The sequence below is a fragment of the Solea solea genome, chromosome 3 (assembly GCF_958295425.1).
Source record: "Solea solea chromosome 3, fSolSol10.1, whole genome shotgun sequence".
NCBI classification, from domain to species: Eukaryota; Metazoa; Chordata; class Actinopteri; order Pleuronectiformes; family Soleidae; genus Solea; species Solea solea.
In genome coordinates, this window is record NC_081136.1 from 34,292,762 (window position 1) to 34,310,637 (window position 17,876).

The 17,876-nt window shown below is 43.9% G+C and overlaps 1 protein-coding gene across 1 annotated transcript; it reads left to right on the forward strand.

The window, feature by feature from the left end:
• The first annotated feature begins 711 nt into the window (after nt 1-711).
• On the forward strand, nt 712-5,155 carry wu:fc23c09. Its single transcript, XM_058625518.1, has 3 exons — nt 712-931; nt 1,748-3,439; nt 4,004-5,155. The coding sequence occupies exons 2-3, from the start codon at nt 2,106-2,108 to the stop codon at nt 5,100-5,102; spliced, it is 2,433 nt and encodes an 810-aa protein (XP_058481501.1). The 5' UTR covers nt 712-931; nt 1,748-2,105; the 3' UTR covers nt 5,103-5,155.
• The last annotated feature ends 12,721 nt before the right edge of the window (nt 5,156-17,876 follow it).

The window sequence follows — 17,876 nt, forward strand, 5'->3', positions numbered from 1 at the left end:
CAGTGCAGGGGCGGGTGGGGACAACAACGTGTTTATCCCTTCAAACTACTGAACAAGTGTTTTTTTTTTTTTTATGGACGCTTCTTCGTGTTTGTGAGTCGTTTTAACGTTGCAGAGTTCTTATAGAATTAAAAGTTACTCTTTTCTTTCTCCTAGAACATCTTTTTGTCATAAATGTTACATCAGACAAAAGCAACTTGTTTGTACTAAAAACCTTTGTTTAGTATTTTTGGGGTTTTTTTTCCAGGGAAAATATCAATCTCAAAACAGGCTCTGTCAAGCAATACTATCAGCAACATCTACTGGTGAAGTTGCATGTTGCAGCTGGACATTATCTCACCTCAAACGTCTCTTCCAAGCGTTAAAAACATGTAAAATCTTAACACATTGGACTTTTAAATCAGTAGGACAATAACAACACAGAGTAGAAGAGACGTCCCCAAAGTTACACATTAGCACCAGGAACCCTGAGACGCATTAGCAAAGGGGGTCAAAGGTTAAGCATTTTCCAGGGGCTACTTGTCACTCGACCACTTGGATGCTAATGTGCCTCCTCTGAGCGGAGCAAACAGTAACCTGTGTGAAAAAAGCAACGGTCACCTTTGACCCGTCTCCTGAAAGTCCCCCCCCCCTCCTCCTCCTCCTCCTCCTCCCCTTTCCTGCTATTGATCCCTCGGATTCCTGTGACGTTGAGGGTAAGTGTGAGAATTCTCCTCCACGTGAAGGAGCGTCTGAGGAGCGTCAACTATGGCTCAGGCACTGAAAACGCACCCGTTAAAGACATGAATGGTGGTTCAAAGGTTGGCCACATTTCTTTTGGGGGGCCGTCTTTGTCCACGCAGAGGGACAGGTGAAGGCTCGAGGGGGAGAACAAGTGATTCATTCAAGAACTCTGACACGCGAGGAGGAGGAGGAGGCCCGAGGCTCGTAGGTAAGCACTGCTCTCGTAAATCAAGCTGATGTATTGTCAAGGAAATGTCTGCGGCTTATTGTGAACATATACAGATGCTAAGTTATGGAAATGGTAGCCGTTGCCTTATAGATAGAGCAGGAGTCTGTCTGCGGTGGCTCAACGTGAGACATAAAAGTGTTTTGAATGTTTCGGGAAGTCATGTGTACATAAAGAAATAGACATTTGAAACCACAGCAGGTTTTCTCAAGCATGAACTATATAAAATCCAAACTTATTTCAAAGTTTTACTCCAATCGTTCCGGCCTACATGTGCCAACAGTGTTTTTTCCCCCTGTTTTCCAAAGAAATGTCAAAAGTTTTCTTTTTGCACTTCTTAAATGTCATAAATGCAACAAAGTACAGTTCTTTTGCATCTATATATACACACTTATATATGAATTGAATATTGAAATTGCAACTGCTGCCTTAGAGAAACTGCACATGCACGCAAATGTGGTTTATATTTCCTAAAATGTGGATTAAGCATGGTTTATGTCGTTTAGATTAAGCATAGGTGATTCCTTCCATCTTTATTTTTGTTTATCAATCTGTTTACATGCGTACATATATGTTTCATATAAACTGGTTACACTTTGTGTGAATATGCAACTGATGTCATACATTTTGTTGATCAGTGTAACATTTAATAAACAATTCAAATGTACATTTTGAGACACTTCTTCTAATAATAGACAGAATGACGACGTATCAAGGTGCTAAAACAGGTTCAGGGTGCTTCATTGAGCCGTGTCATGCATTTAAAAGACGTTCTAATCCATTGCATTTCCCCCACAGATAAAATGGAAGCGCTCGTACTCCTGCTCTTGTTCTGCACAGTTCCTGGATATTCACACACGTTGAGGCCAAGTAAGTCCCACAGTTTGACTTTACAACCATTAAGAGGTCATAAACACTCACGTGTCAATGATTTAATGGGCCTTTCAAAAGGAAACTGTGACACAAGTTACTTCAGTCTTCAGCGTGATTTGTATTTTTGGGAAAAAGCATCTAAAAGGGAATTTCTTTGTTTTCTTTGTCCTTGTTTTGTCCTTCAGGAGCAGGCGTCGCACAGAGAACGCACCAGTCTGGACTGAGAGATGTTTATATTTTAGCCGAGGAGAGGGAACATGGAGGAAACACGGACAAGCAGGAGATGAGTGAAGGAGTGAGTCTGGAGACGAACCCCGCGAGGAGACCTGTCAGGACTGTGGCGGAGAGAGGAGGAGACGGCGAAGACGTCAGAGGACGTGAGGAGAGAATTGAGACATTTGCTATTTTAAGGGAGGGAGAGAAACGAGAGGATGGTCTGGATCTGGTTTCGCCAAGAACTCCAACAGATACTACCAAAAGGTGGAGTCCTAATTCGAGGCAACAAGAAGATGAAAAATATGAGAAGCTGAGACAAGAGGAGAGAGAAAGCGAGCTCGTCGCAGGGATTAGTCTTTATGAGACAAGAGGAGACACTTATGAGGATGAAAAGACCATTTTAGGAGAGGAAATGGCAGAGAAGGGGGAGGACATTAAATATGCAAGACATAATGAAGGGATAGAAAGAGAAAATGAGGATCACGCACGAGTTCCTTTGTCAAGAACATCCTCTGCTCAAGTAGGGACGGAGACAAAGATGGCTGCGACAATTCAAATTATCACCCGCTCTCAAAATCCTCCCACTTTGCCTCCCCCTCCTCGAGATCACCATCACGTTCTAGTTACAGACACACACGTTCTTCTTCCAGTCTCCTCTCTCCCTCCCAGCTCTCACACCTCGGTTAGTCCTCAGTCATTTCCTCCTGCTGTCACCATTCCAAGCACCACAGTCTCAACAGCAGTTCCTGGCGAGGTGAGGTCTGTCTCGCTGCTTGAAGACGTCCTCTTTGAGGTGTTGCAGACTCCTGGACATCACCTCGGGCAGAATCGACCGAAATCAAAGGCTGGCCCACATTTAGGAGAAGATATTGACCAAAAAATATGGTTCAAACCTGCGCGGAGCGAACTAAACACCACGCATGAGGCACAAGAAATAAACACTGTTGTTCAAGCGGGGAGTACATTTGCTGCCAGCGTGCACACAGCAACACCAAAACCAAACGCAGCACAGTTTGTCTTCAAAGAGTCGAGCAGCGAGGAGCCAAATCCTACACCAAACTCAAATGAGAACCTATCAACAGCTAAGCGGATCAGGTTTACACATGAACCAAACACGACACAGCCCACTGACCGACCCAAATCCAATAAACCGGGGGAAAATGACACCGGAGCATCTCCTCCCCGACCGCAAGGGCCCAAACCTTCAGAGCAACCGCGACCGACAGCTGCCAAAACGCCCTCAACGGGGCCAACGAAAATCAACAGAGGTGGCAAAAAGTCCAAGGAAAAGAAAAGGAAAAACGCCAGTGAAACCCAGAGGAAGGAGGAGGTCACTGCGCCTGCATACTTTCCTTACTTCATGGACAATTACTGTCCACCTGAGTGTGCCTGCTATGGGAGGTAAGAGAAGAGTTTTGTGAAAGGACGACTCTGTTTGTTTCTCTGTTTCCAGACCTCACTCATGTTTCAGAGAACCAGGGATAATTCCTCCGCCCTAACGTTTGCTGCAAGTTTTGCTTAACTAGCTGTTCGGGCCATGGTAGGCCCAGATTTTGGAACTGTGCAGAAAGAGCGTGTTGGGTCCCTGTGTCCAGACTTGTGCCGCCACCCGATGGTGAAGTCAGATACTACATGACCCTGACACACGAGCAGACCAATACACCAGGGCCTTCATGCCTCTGCCTTCCCTTCCAACCACCGCGACCATCACACTGTGTCATCACAGACACATGAAAAAGATTTGACCATGGTTTGACTGTGTGACCTTCGTCGCTCTGTCAAGCAATACTATCAGATCTGACTGAGGTAGCGTTGGTGTGTATACAGGACAAGAAGCGTATATCTCAAACTTAGAGAGAGTCGTGTGCAGCTGATTGTCTTCATCAGAATTTAATGCTCTCATTTGAAAATGGTTTTAAATGTCCCAGACGTTTGATTGTAACAAATGTAGCCGCTGTGTTTCAGAGTGGTCCAGTGCTCCGACAAAGGTGTGGACAAAGTTCCTTACGGTATTCCCTACAATTCCCGCTACATCCTGCTCATGAATAACCACATCGACAGCATCCAGCCCGACCTGCTCAGTCAATACGTCTCCATGGAGTTCCTCGTCCTGAGCAACAATCTGCTCACAGACGGTGGCATCGAGGGAGCCTTTGAGGGCGTCCCAGCGTTGAAGCGCCTCTACCTGGAGAGGAACCTCCTGGAGGGTGTGCCAACGGACCTTCCCGCTTCCCTCGAGGAGCTTCGCCTCGACGATAACCATTTGGCGGTGATGTCTGAGGCGGCCTGGGCCCAGTGTCCCGGCCTTTTGGTTCTCAGCCTCAGCAACAATAGCATGGGGAGTGAGTCCGAGTCTCTTCCCGACGCGGTGTTGTCTCCTCTGCGTCACCTGCGCACCCTGAACCTGAATCACAACCAGCTGACGCAGGTTCCTCTGGGTCTGCCGCTGTCCGTCAAGGAGTTGTATCTCAAGGGGAATCACATCGAGCAGTTTCGTGGTGGAGCCTTCGACGGTACAGCAGAGCTGCTGGTGTTAGATCTGAGTGCAAACGCACTCACGAACAAAGGCCTCGTCAGGGATTCGCTCCTGAACGCTATCCACTTAGAAAGCCTCAACTTGGAAGGGAACAAGTTGAAGCAAGTTCCTCGACACCTTCCAAGCTCCCTAAAAACTCTAAATCTCAAAGGAAACTTCATCTCCTCAATAAAGAAAGCAGCATTCAGCAACATGAAAAATCTAGAACACTTAGGCCTGGCGAGGAACACGATCTCCAGAGTTGCACTCGGTGCTTTCAGGACGTTACTGATCCTGCACCAGTTGGATCTGGGCCACAACACCTTGCTCCACGTGCCCAGGCAGCTGCCACGGGGTCTGCACTCGGTCGCTCTGGCGCACAACAAGATCCAGGCTGTGCCTCGCGATGCGTTCTGCTGGGGCGAGAAAAGTGGGAGTCCCAGCCGACTCGTACACGTGCAGCTGCAACACAATTTCATTGACATGGGGAAGCTGGACGCTCAGGCGTTCACATGTTTACGGGGATTCCAGGTGGTGCACTTCTACTGAGAGAGGGTAACATTTTTACTGTATTTATTATTAATAAAATGAAATGAACCGTGTTCTGTCCAGGCCTCACTCTTGTGTCACCTTCTTCATCCTCAATATGACTTAATTTATTACATTTTAGTCAGTTTAACTCACTGGAATACATACAAAAAGGGCCATTACAGAAAGTACAATGCAGTTTTTCAGTTGCCTTGTGACTGAAATATTATTCTTAAAAATTATATTCATATCAAGTCATTTTTCTCAGTTAAATGTCTTCCCTGGTCAAACAATGCCTCGTGACTTCCTCAAAATGACCTAATTTCCTCATTTCACGCTTGAGGGTCAGATTGCAGAGATTATAGCTCATCGTTTAATAAATGACCAATAAAACCAATGAAATACTGTTTTTTTTTTTTTTTTTTTTTTTTTTCTGTGGCCAGAAATGTATTGCTTTGCTTTTCCTTGTGACAGAAATGTCGTTTATGACTGGCGATGATTTGATGTCAACATTGAGGGGGGAGTATTTAACAATTTATACTAGAACATTAAACATTTAACTCACTGAAAAAGCCTATAAAGGGCAAATACAGTAACCTGACACTATTTGCAGTGAATTCTCTGGACATTTTACTTTATATTATTATTATTATTATTATTGTTACTCCTGTGATAAACACGCTTTACTGGGTTAAAATCAATTGTATAGTCCAAGGTGTAGGGGAATTAAAGACTTTCTCTTATAATGTGACTTATTTCTGAAACTTTGATACCCCAAAATCATTTGAAAAATGGGCATCTGAAAGACATATCCAGGATTTCACAGTCACACGATCATTTCACAGGGTGTACCTGTGATAAATCACGATACAATTGTATATTTAAGTCCTGTTTTAAGACAGGAATAATACTTTATAGCATTAAGGACTGTAAAGTTACAATAAAGAGCTTTCCATTTACACTGAGTTACTATAAAATGATCAAATATTCTCTATATCTATGACGTGTTGTTGACAAAATACGCCACTAGATGGCAATAAGCTATAAGGAATCCGTTGTCATGAGGGCTGTGTGTGTGTGTGTGTGTGTGTGTGAAAGGAGAGTGCTCAAGAACGTGAATCTGACTCGTTTCCAGTCGGCAAACACTTGAAGTCACAGCAAATGAAAATGCATATGCTTCGGGAAGTTTATCTTTGTGGGGAGAAGGTTATATTTAAGGCTTCCTCACACCAGTCAGCAAATGGAGAAATGTGTCCACCACACACACAAGTGTGAAGCATTAAAGACAAATGTATGGAGTTCTTTTGCAATAATAAGTCTGGGTAAAAACAAACAACACATAAGAGACAGTGATTTGAGGTGAAAAAAAGCAAAAGAGGAGAAAAAGGCGTTTGCCCACGTGGAGGTGCTTTTCTTTCCCTTTCCCCCTCCCCTCCACTTTTCTCTTTTTTCCTGCAGTCTAATAAGTTCACTCAGCGACGTGGCACTGCACCCATAAGGCCTGGAAGAAGAGCAGGAGGAGGGGGACGAGAGGGAGTGCCAGGAGGAGGAGGAGGAAGAGGGGGTGCAAAGAAGACGAAGAGAGAGCGAAAGGGGGAGGAGGAAGGGCTTCAAGGATGGGTCCAGGCTCCACCGGGCTCGGTGCGTGTCCAGAAGGGAAGAGCTTCGACTGGGCAAGGGAGCTCACCAGCACCTCCCTACGGTCCAGCAGGACCCTCACCCATTATCACAACACCTCACGTCTACCTGCGCTCCTCCACAATCTCTGCAGCCTCCTCCTTTTCTGTCTCCCTCTTATTCTTATGCTTTTGCTGGAGGTCGTGTGGAAATGTGCACACACGGTGGACCAGTGTGTGCGGTACCTGTTTGCACACTTGTCGTCTGGTGCACAAGCGTGCATGCGTGGGACCGACACACACACACACATAATAATCATCATGCGAGGCGCTCCCTCCCTCCCTCCCTCCCTCCCTCCCTCGACAGAGTCTGTCTGAACCCATGTGCTCATTTAAGTCGTTTGGCAGATGGTTGGATTTATTTGTGTTCCTCTGTGTATCCTGTGCCGTGGACGCAGCCTTGATACCGAGACTTTGTTTGTTTGTAGGCTCTTGTTTACTGCCGTGCTCTCTCAGGAGAGAGCCTGTTGTCGTGTGTCGCCCATCTGGACGTGAGAATATGACGAGATATAAAAGAAGTGTCTTAAGTTAAGACTTGTCCAAAACTTGTGTGATGCACATTTCAATAAGCAGGGAAGAATCCCGAAAAGAAACGGAGGGGATTATAACTGGAGGGAACAGGATATTAAAACCACACCCAACTGTGGTGCTTCTCAGTTGTCGGTCCAATTCTCATATTTATGATTCTTGGATGCTTTTGTTGCAAAAAAAATGCAGCTGGATGGAGCTGGAAAGTATCAGAGAAAAGTTGTCCATCTCCACTACATCTATAAAGTTGCCGGCAGCTCGTGAACACACATACAGTACAGCAGTAAGTTGAATATTGAAGAGTTTAATGAGCTGCAGCACGAGTTGATAGTGTGACACTTAGATCTGGATCTAGATCTGGATCTGACTGCACTCACCTCCTATAAGTCAAACACTAAAACCCATCAAATATACCTTAAACCTAACCTTAACTGTCACCACTGTAGCCTCACTCAGGCTGAATTTCACACGAATCCTGACAAAGGGTTAACCTGCCTCAGTTTTCTGAGCAAGACTGCTATTGCATGTGCGGGAGGGAGGTGGCGCTTGAGCTGAGTTGAGCCGAGAGGACGGGGGTGAGACTGAGGAGGTTAGAAGCAAAAGAGGGAGGGGAGAGAGAGAGAGGGAGGGAGGGAGGGAGGAGGGGATATCGAGAGAAACCATGGGAGCCAGAGGGACCTCCACACACACACACACACACACACACACATACACATACATTCTTACATACATACACAAGGCCCATCATCTGATCCTGGTCTGGACTCACACTGACAACACACACACACACACACACACTTACGGGAGCAATAATTCAGTTTCTGTATCATCACATACTTGTGCAGAAAGAAAAGCAGCGTTGTTGTAAATCTCTTCAGACTCAAATCTTCTCACACACTTAAAAGAAGACCTGTGGTGCAGCCCTGTCAACACACACACACACACACACACACACACACACACAGTACACATGCTCTGACCTCCACCAGGGGGCCTGTGAGTGACCTCGTTTTGTGCAAATATGGCAAAGCGGGGAAGTAAAGAGTTCCCTCGGTGTTGGTCTGCAGTCTCAAATGCACTTTAATCAGCTTTCTATGAACCAAACTGCTTCCAGAGGAAAAGGGATTTACCACAGATTTGTCACATTTCAAGTTAGAGTACTCCTGGAATCAATAAGTACAAGTTAATAAATAAGTTTTTTAATCTTATTATTATTGATTGATTGATTTTGGTCAATATCTCCTCATTCACATTCGGTGTGAGACGTTGCCGTTTGAAAGGAATTAATAGAGGAAAGTACCAGTACTTCAATTTATAATTTCAGTACAACACAAAACAAAAACACTAAACAAACAAACAATCAATCAGGTGGCAAAAATCAGCAGGAACAAGTATGGCTTCAATAGCTTTAGATATCTGAATCAAATAGTCACATTTTAGATTATTTTTTTTGCATAAAATCACTGGCGATTTCCATTTTAAATTGTCCATATTAAAAGGATTAAATTTGGGGTGTGTCCCACAGGGTTGCGCTTCGGGGCCCCTGCAGATTTTACGATTCACATGATATAAATGATTTATAAAAATACATATTTATGCAATTTGATAAGATTACCCTAGCACATAATGTGGTCATAAATAACCCCGTCTACGGTGTCCTGGAACACAGATTTCCTCTGGTGTTGAGAATTCTCCACATTCCACACGGTAAAATGTCCCAGCAGTGAAATATTTCACCTCATCGGTCTGAATTCATTCCCCCCTTTTTTTTTTTTTACACATTTAGCGGTCAGTTTCATGCTCCCCTATAACCAAATGAGTATTTATTCACGCACAAATTAGATCTTGCCTGAAAATTCCCATCTTAAATTTCGCCTCTCGCTGCTCTGGATCTCTGGCCCTGTACTTAGCTTACCCAGTCATTTGCTGCTGCCTCATTAAAACCACGCCGCAGCTGATTTAGGATAGACTGCTCGCCCTGTCGGGAACGATCCGCACAAAAAATTAAAACACCTATCCCTTCATGTAACCTCAGGAATGAGCTTGTGAGCTGTGTCTTCATCAGTATGAGCTTCATGGAACTCTTAAAGTTCTTGTTCTGAGCTCGACTTTATTCCCTTTTTTTGATCCACAAAATCTTTGAGTCAAAAGGTTAATGTTTCTCATTCGCTTCCTGGAAATTCCTGGCTTTACACAAACACACACAAAAAACACAGCCTTAGGCCTTCAGGTGTCGCCTTAAACACGGATGAAAACAACAACCACACAGCATTTTTATAGCATTCCCACTTGGAGCTTGTCCATCTTTTTAATAACTACCACTGAGGAGTTATTTTTAATTGTTTAATGAAGTGTACGCAGACTGTCGCTTCTCTCATGGTTTCCGATTCCAAATACTATAAAACTAGGTGACGACAGGAAGCACTTCCTCTGTGTTGTTGTGCTGTAACGTGGTAACACTCGTCTAGACAGGTTTGCATGAGAGAAACTGGGTCGCTAATAACAAAAGTGTTTAACGGGGGGAAACTAAAAATAGTGGCGTAAAAGAGACAGTGAGAGTAAAAAGAAAATGGGCTTTTAAAGTAAATAATTAAGGGTTGTTCCTGTTTTGCTCGACAACTGGAACACAGGCCGTTTCTGTGCTGAGCTGCAGACGTTACCTAAGCGGTCGTTCATTCCGATGCCAGTCGGTACTGAGGGTGAACAAAAACCCAGCTGAGTCATTTAAAAGAAAAAAAAAAAGAATTAGAAGAAGAACACTAGAGAGATCTTCCCTCAAGTCTGGACCGTAAGCAACAGCATCAGCAAATTACAGCACAGGAAGCTGCCACTTCCTGTTTTGCCTCTAATTTGACAGCCATAAAATAAAATGAATTTGTCTCAGTGGCAACGTGGTGGCAAATTAGAGGTGATTTCTTTCTCTGATCGCAGCAGGTACGTAGCAGCGAGGGAGGAGGGAAGGAGGGAAGGAGGTGAGGAAGCTGCTGAAAGGGAGGCAAGTCCGAACACAAGGAGACGCCACTCCTCATAAAAATGTTTTCAGTGTGTTTTTGTGCACAATGCCATGTAAATAATTGCGTTGAGTTGGTTCATCCAAGTCAGACGTGTCCAAAGTCCGGCCGGCGGGCCAATAGCGGCCCTCGGTCAGATATTCTAGGGCCCACAGCTTCAGTCTTATCATCATGTATTATTTATTGCCATTTTATTGCCAGGGAAATGATCACACATCATTCACATTAGCGCAGCTTTGAAATCAGAGTAAGAAACAGATTAAAAATTATCTTTGTGACCCCATGTTACATAAAACTAAATATGAAAACTATACTAAAAACGCACAAACCCGCTCTAAAAACCAATTAAAAGTAATGCATAACTGATAAAATAGTGACCAATGATCCTCATGGGTGGTACAAGATGGATGGATGCACATTGCCCCCATACTTTTAAACTTTTAAAATAAGATTAAGAGCCTTCAAATCACAACAGTGCACTGTAACAATGTTCTATTAGATTAGATTTATGTTTTGTTTCTTCCTCTCCCAGTTTTCTTCCTGCTTTAATCTGCTTTAAAACGCCAAGTTCCACATTTTTTGACACCGACACATATCCTGGTGTCTCTCGTCAAAAGAAAAGTGGGGGAAAAAAAAGAAAAGAAGCATCTTCGCTGTGCTGCGTCAGCAGAGTGAAGCAGCGCTTTGGCAGCGACGCGATACACTTTCTGTGACTCTTCAAGCTCTTCAAGTGGCAGACAGAAAACACATGTGGCCGAGTTGTGATATCAAACCATCATTCATGGCCATATTTTATTTGTAAAAAAAAAAAAAAAAGACTGGATATGAGGTTTAAATTTCATTTCAATATTTAATCCTTCATAATAAATGTTTTATCTTCATGTCGAGTCTCTGGGTGGCACGGTGCTGCCTCACAGGAAGAAGGTTTTTGGTTGGAATTTCACAAAAACCACTTTCTTTCTGTGTGTAGTTTCCATGTCTCCTTGTGTGTGTGTGTGTGTGTGTGTGTGTGTGTGTGCGTGTGTGTGTGTGTGTGGGTTTACTGCAGCTTCCTCTCACAATCCAAAGACATGCAGATTGGGTTGAGGTTAATTGGAGACTCTAAATTGTCTGGAATGGGCTCCAGCTTGCCCCGCGATCCTGACAAAATAAGGTGGACAAGTCACATGGGTGAACAGATTTCTACTGTCTCTACTCTACTGTCTCAGTCTCTCTCACTTAATCTCTCACTATAAATAGCAAAGTAAGATTCCTGATTTCTGAATCAAAAGCTCCTACGAAACAGACTCACTCTAAAACTCATGCTCGTTAACATGATTTATGGATTTATTTGTGCCAGCTATAATGAAACTGTGACCTGGTGCCAAACACTGCAGCTGTGCATCGATCCACAGGTAGTCCGTCCCTGAGTGTGTGTGTGTGGGTTCCGATAGCCGGGGGTCAAATTCTGTACTGTGTACAGTTTACACAGTAAATTCCCCGGTGTAAAATATGGATTGTCGTTCAGTTTGAGGACTCTTTCAGAGTTACTACAATAACAGCCCGAGTACGATGCCCCCTAGTGTTGGTGAACATTTTCGCAGTTAGAATACTTGGTGTAAGAATTACTCTGCAAAGCCCCGCCCACCTCCTTCTCCTTTTAAAAACAGACTTGAATTTTCCCAGGAGCCATTTTCTTGTCGTCGAGTGACTGCAGGTCATTTTTTCTGCTATTCACACATCAAACACATCAATTATTTGGCATTTCAACCAGAGCAGCTTTGTAGAATAACTTTACATTGTTGTTCACGATGCACTCCAGCTGGTTTTGTGTCTTAAAATACTTCATGTGTCCAAGGTGATGGATATCTTAAGTGCACAGGGTAACATTAACCCATGCAGGAAGGCCCTTGTTCCAAGCGGGGCTCAAACCCGGGTCTTCTTGCTGCAAAGGCAAGAGTGCTAACCACTACACCAACCCGTGTGGCCCAGTCCAAAAACATGCAGAGGTTAATTGGACATAGTCCTATGTCAGCTGGGATTGGCTCCAGCGTCCCCCTGGAATCCTCATGTGGAGGAAAAAATGGTGGAGAATAAAAAAAATTAACTCCATCTTCAGTTTCTGCCAAATTAAATGTAATGTCAACTAAACACACACTGGACCTTTAAATATCATCCAACTTTCCTCTCGTGTAAAACACGTATGTCAGGATGATGGAAAAAAACAAACGCTGTGTGGCTCGTCGAGTCTCCTCGATTGTGACTTAAGTCCAAACATTAAGAGCTTGTGTTTTTAATTTAAAAAGAATGACCTCCACCTCCTCTTGAGTTTGTGTTTTTCTTCATACGGACAAGTGTATGGCGGCCTCGGAGAACGTCTCGCGCTGCCACAGTAGCAGCAGCTCACAGATGCGGACGCGCGCGTGTGTGTGTGTGTGTACACGGTGGAAACATCATGACCGGGCGTCTGTTTTTGTGCGGTTGTCTTTCCCATCAGTAGCAGACAGGATAGACACCGAAACGCCATGCAAACTTGGACGTGAACATGTGGAGGTATGTGGAAAGAATGGGATGCAGACTCTAGAGTAAACGCCGCCCGGTCCAAGAGAAACTCAACGATGTCTCTGACCCGCTGGTCTTTTTTGAAGGAGACGTGAAATATCCAGATTCAACCAGTCAGGCTGAAGTTCTGGATCAGATATGCTGCACTCAGTGAGTAAGTAATCTTAGTCATTGGCTCGGCCGCTCTGACTCGCTGCCATACACCGCCACAAACGGCCAGTACAAGAATATTAAATTCCATTTTACACTGGAATACACATGGACTGCTTAAAGTTTTTGGAGCGGGTTCGAGGCGTTTTTGGAACGCGTCATGAGAACGCTGGAGAGAAAACGTCTGACCACATCTGATCCGTTCCATGCAAAAGCTGCTCTGCCATTGACCACAGATGAATTAGGACGAGTCGAGAGGAGAACAGATGTGGCCAACACCTAATTGGTTTCAACAACACTCTCTCTCTCCCCCCGTCTGCTGATCCTCTTGTTCTGCCTCATCCTGCTACTCCCTTCCTGTAGAGAAAAAAACACTTTCACTTCTCCTCCGCAGGAGCATTTCAGAGGAGTACACATCACTGTTTTGAAGTCAACATGTGTCTTCCACATTACATGAGCTGGAGAGCAAGTTTCCATCGTCACGTGTCGCCGCACAAACTACTCTGACCGTCGACAACGCAATCGCCGAGCCTGTATCCACCTCCTGCGAGTTGTGGAATTCTCAAATGCATACGCTCGCATGTGCAGCAGGAGATCGAGATACGGCTTCATACTTGGGCTATGATATCACTGAGGAACTGGGAGTGAAAGTGTTGGAAGCGTGGTATTCCAGATTAAATGCGGCGATGCAAGGAATGTGCGCTCACCTATACAACGCCCCAGAACACTTCCATCCCAGTTGCCCCGCGGAGAAATAAACTATAGAGGATTTATTTTATTCACGTTCAAGAAGTAAATAACAGAAACCTGTGTGTCCTGGGTGTTTTCCTTCACTCTCTTCCGCAGAGTCGCATACTGTTCCGCAGGTTCCCGCCACACACCATGAAGAAATAAACGTAACGGCTAAAAAAAAAAAGGGACGTTGGGCTTCTTCTCCTCTGGCAAGTCAAATGTCTGGATGTCCGTCTGTCTGGAGAAAAGGCCTCCGGCATAATACAAAGAAGGTGTTTGGTCTGATGAAGAGATGAAGAGTTATCCAGCACATGTTGTTCAATCAGAACCAACGCTTTGGCTCTTTTGAGCCTCGTTTGGCACAAATTCAAGGTGAAGAAACATGGCTGACGTTCTCTTTGACCATAAACACCCACACAACACAGTTTCTGCCAAAACAGGGTGTGGGCAAGACACGGCAGTGGTTTATTAGGGAGTCTGTGTTGGTCAATTGGTCAGCCATACAGTGCTAACAATTGCAATGATACTCCTCTGTAGGAGTCAGCTGTTGAGACAGTTCCCATGTTGTCGGTGGGGATTTTCCAGTAAAAAACAGAGTCAGTGATAATCATCAATATGGCCTGCAGTGGTCTGTTTGTAATAACCAAGTGGGAACACTTAGTCAGCCATGAATCCCACTGTAACTGGAAGGTAAAAGCCAAATAAAGCCTGACTGCATCCATAAAAGTCTCGACTGCATCCGTGATTTTGAATCTACCTGGAGCAATAACAGAGTGGAAAAACAACAAAACCCTTTTGAAAAGTACAGTGGATTAAAACTTGGAGAAAACTGGAGGCAGGGCTGCTTTGCAAGTCTCCCCTCAAGCCTCTGTAATGTTCTTATTAAACCCAGTCAATGTTAATGAGAGAGAACATGAGTAGAAACAGGCCACTTGGAAGATTTCTCTGGTTGCCTGGTTGTCAACCTCATGGTGTCAAAAAAAGAGACAAAGTAGTGAAATCTACAGGTCACAGACCATGAAAAGGTGCTTTTTTTTGTTGTGTTTACGTTGGACAGAGGAGAGCCAGTTAAGCTAAGCTAAGCTAATGTCCTTATAAAACCCAGTCAACGATAATGAGAGAGAAAATGAGTAGAAACGGGCCACTTTCTTAGCATTAAACTGCAGCCAGCAGCTAGTTAGCTTAGCTTCGTATAAAGACTGGACGCAATAGGCTCTTTATTGCAGGATCATGTGCTGGCAGTGTCAAAAAAGAGACAAAGTAGTCAAATCTACAGGTTCACAGAGGAAAGCCAGCTAAGCTAAGCTACGCTAAGCTAAGCTAATTGCTTTTCGCTGCTTCATGTTTCACTGCATACAAGCCTGTGACACTGTTCATACTTTTTTAGACTCTTTCATTTAAGTTGCAAGGATTTCTCACCACAGGCCTTCGTCAGTGTCACTTTGGACCAGAACAGGAGAGACTGAGGGACAAAGAAATCCACTTCATGTGGACCCGAGCAGACGTGTGGAAACAGAAAGTATGACTAAAGGCTGAATTATTCTACTTAAATCCATGTAAATCCTGATTAAAAACAACATGTTTTTTTAATTCCGTTGACGTTCAGGGACCAACATGGAAATGATGAGAACGCCGAATCTCGGCGAACGACTTGGGGGCAGATATTGTGCCATTTTCCATGATACCAACAATATTTATGTTTCAGCTTCAGTTTCCCAGCTGTTCATTGACTTGCACAAACAATAACTTTCCTTCGCCGGTCTCCTGCTGCGATTGGATTATGAAAATATGGCAGTTGCACGTGGTGCCCGCTAGCTTGTTTACAAGCCAGCGTCCTGTGCCTCACAACCGAGCGAGCGCTGTATTTTTATGTAAGGATTAAAATAAATGGTGAAGATATTCTTCCAAGTCACCAGACTGAACACATCACCATTTATTTACTCACCTTTTCCACTTAACGGTCTCTTACCTCATGTCATCACCACATTAGTCAGACGTATGTGTCAATCGGACACAAACCAGCCCTCGTTAGAGGTCGATTGTCTCTGCCACGCTGCGCTAACGATGCCACGGCGCTGCGTTTGGCTCGTAATGTCTTTCCCAGGTCAGACGCATTCAGCCAAACGGCACCCGGGAGCTTTGGATCACCTGGTGAAGGCATCACCAGTTTTACAGCTCGTGCATGTTTCCACTCAAGTGCTCTTAAGGTTTCGCCGTGATTCCAGTTAAAACCGCGGTAAATCTGCACCTAAAGAAAACACTGGCTTCGCTAAATTGTTTATCCCACGTGCAAGTGCATAAGTCTGGGGTTTTTTTTGTGTGGTTTGAGGGCCACAGTTTGAGTTATGAATCAATTAATATTAATAACGTTTCACATCAGAGTTTATGTTATTTTTGATTTGTGACCATGACTCGAGCCAAACGTTGCATATTTCTGACATCATTTGTCCTTGGAATCATTATTTTTCTGCACGACTCTCACATGATGGATCATCCGGACACCATGAGGTAAAAATGTACAAATATAACTTTAATTCCCTTTATTGGTTAGTCATAGTACTTTAGATTTACTTTCCTCTACCGTGACTGCTGATTATGAATGAATATCTGACCTACGTACGTATTTGGAGAACGTCACGCCTTAATTTGCCAACTGTCGTTTCTGCTCTGTCAGCAGAATCTTTATCATTCTGTATGTGTACATTTGTCCGTTTTTATTTTCTTTTTTTTTATCCCACAGGGAAAAAAAAAAAATCACAAGTTCATTGGCATTTTTATATGATTCACAACACGAGTGTTTTTGACACATTTTTAACCCGTTTGTGTGAATTCCCCGTTGTGCCGTCATAAGATGCTGACTCGGCGCTTTCCTTTGTTTGCTGTATTTGCTACATCGAGATATATTAAATTGATTTTTTTGATGAAATAACATCATTTGGGCGAAAGTCCTCTTTGCTGACATGGTGAAGAAAGAAGTACATGTAAAGGCATGTACGCTAATGTGAATAATAACAAATGAGGTGGGAAAAAGTATCTCATTGTGGTTTTTGATTCAAATCTCACATCCAGTGAACATAATTAAATTAAATTCAACCTCATTTTCCCACAGAAACAGCAGAAACGTACAGTAGTTTAAAATGAACAAACTGAAGTAGAAATAGGCAAATTGGAAGATTTCTTTTTTGAAAAGAACACATATTTTGTTCACGTCGCATGAAACTACAGCTAGCAGCTAGTTAGCTTAGCTTCATGTAAAGACTGGACACCATAGGCTCTTTATGGAGGATTATGTGCTGGCACAGTGACATCTCCTGTGGTTGCCATAGTGTCAAAAAAAAGAGACAAAGTAGTTAAATGTACAGGTCAAAAGCCATGAAAAGGTGCTTTTTGTTGTGTTTGCTTTGAACAGAGGAGGGCCAGCTAAGCTAAGCTAGGCTAATGTTCTTATAAAACCCAGTCAGTGTTAATGAGAGAGGAAATAAGTAGAAATGGGCCACTTGAAGATTGACGCATATTTTGTACACCTAGCATGAAACTACAGCTAGCAGCTAGTTAGCTTGCTTTTTGTTGTGTTTGCTTTGGACAGAGGTGAGCCAGCTAAGCTAAGCTAAGCTAAGCTACGATTCTTGCCTCTTGTTACCTGCATTAGGACGACGGATAGCAATTGTGCCGTCATGTTTACACTGATGCTTTGTGCTGATTTGTTAATTAATGTGCACACTGTTACGGCACATGCATCATAGAACTATAGATTTTCCAGAGTTGAGCGATCTTAAAGCTTTGGTGCAGTGGTTGGCAGGTACAGAGTGAGGGGATCATCATCTGTAAATGCAGCACACTTTGCAATAATACACTTTCCATGACACATAATTATGAGACTGAGGGAAAATGTAGATATGTGGCGCTCAAAAGGGCGTTTCATTGAAAAGCTCGGCGCCCCAACGCATCATAGTTTCTGTGTAAACGCAAACAGCTCTGGGAGGATCACGCTCGGGTTCTGTTGGCAGTCGAGCGAAGCTCTTGGCCGATCACCTCGGCCCAGTAAAGCAGAAACAGACTCGAGTGGAAAGAGAGGGAAAGAGTGCCCACGAGAAAACTCGTCCAAAAAAAGAAAACCCATGCAGGAGATTAGTGAAGTCACTCTGACGACCGGCGAA

What these genes read in the sequence shown, in the direction of transcription:
- wu:fc23c09 (XM_058625518.1), top strand. Translation starts at nt 2,106, where the DNA reads ATGAGTGAAGGAGTGAGTCTGGAGACGAACCCCGCGAGGAGACCTGTC. An exon ending in GAGTGTGCCTGCTATGGGAG is followed by an intron (nt 3,440 to 4,003) that starts GTAAGAGAAGAG and finishes GCTGTGTTTCAG; the next exon opens with AGTGGTCCAGTGCTCCGACA.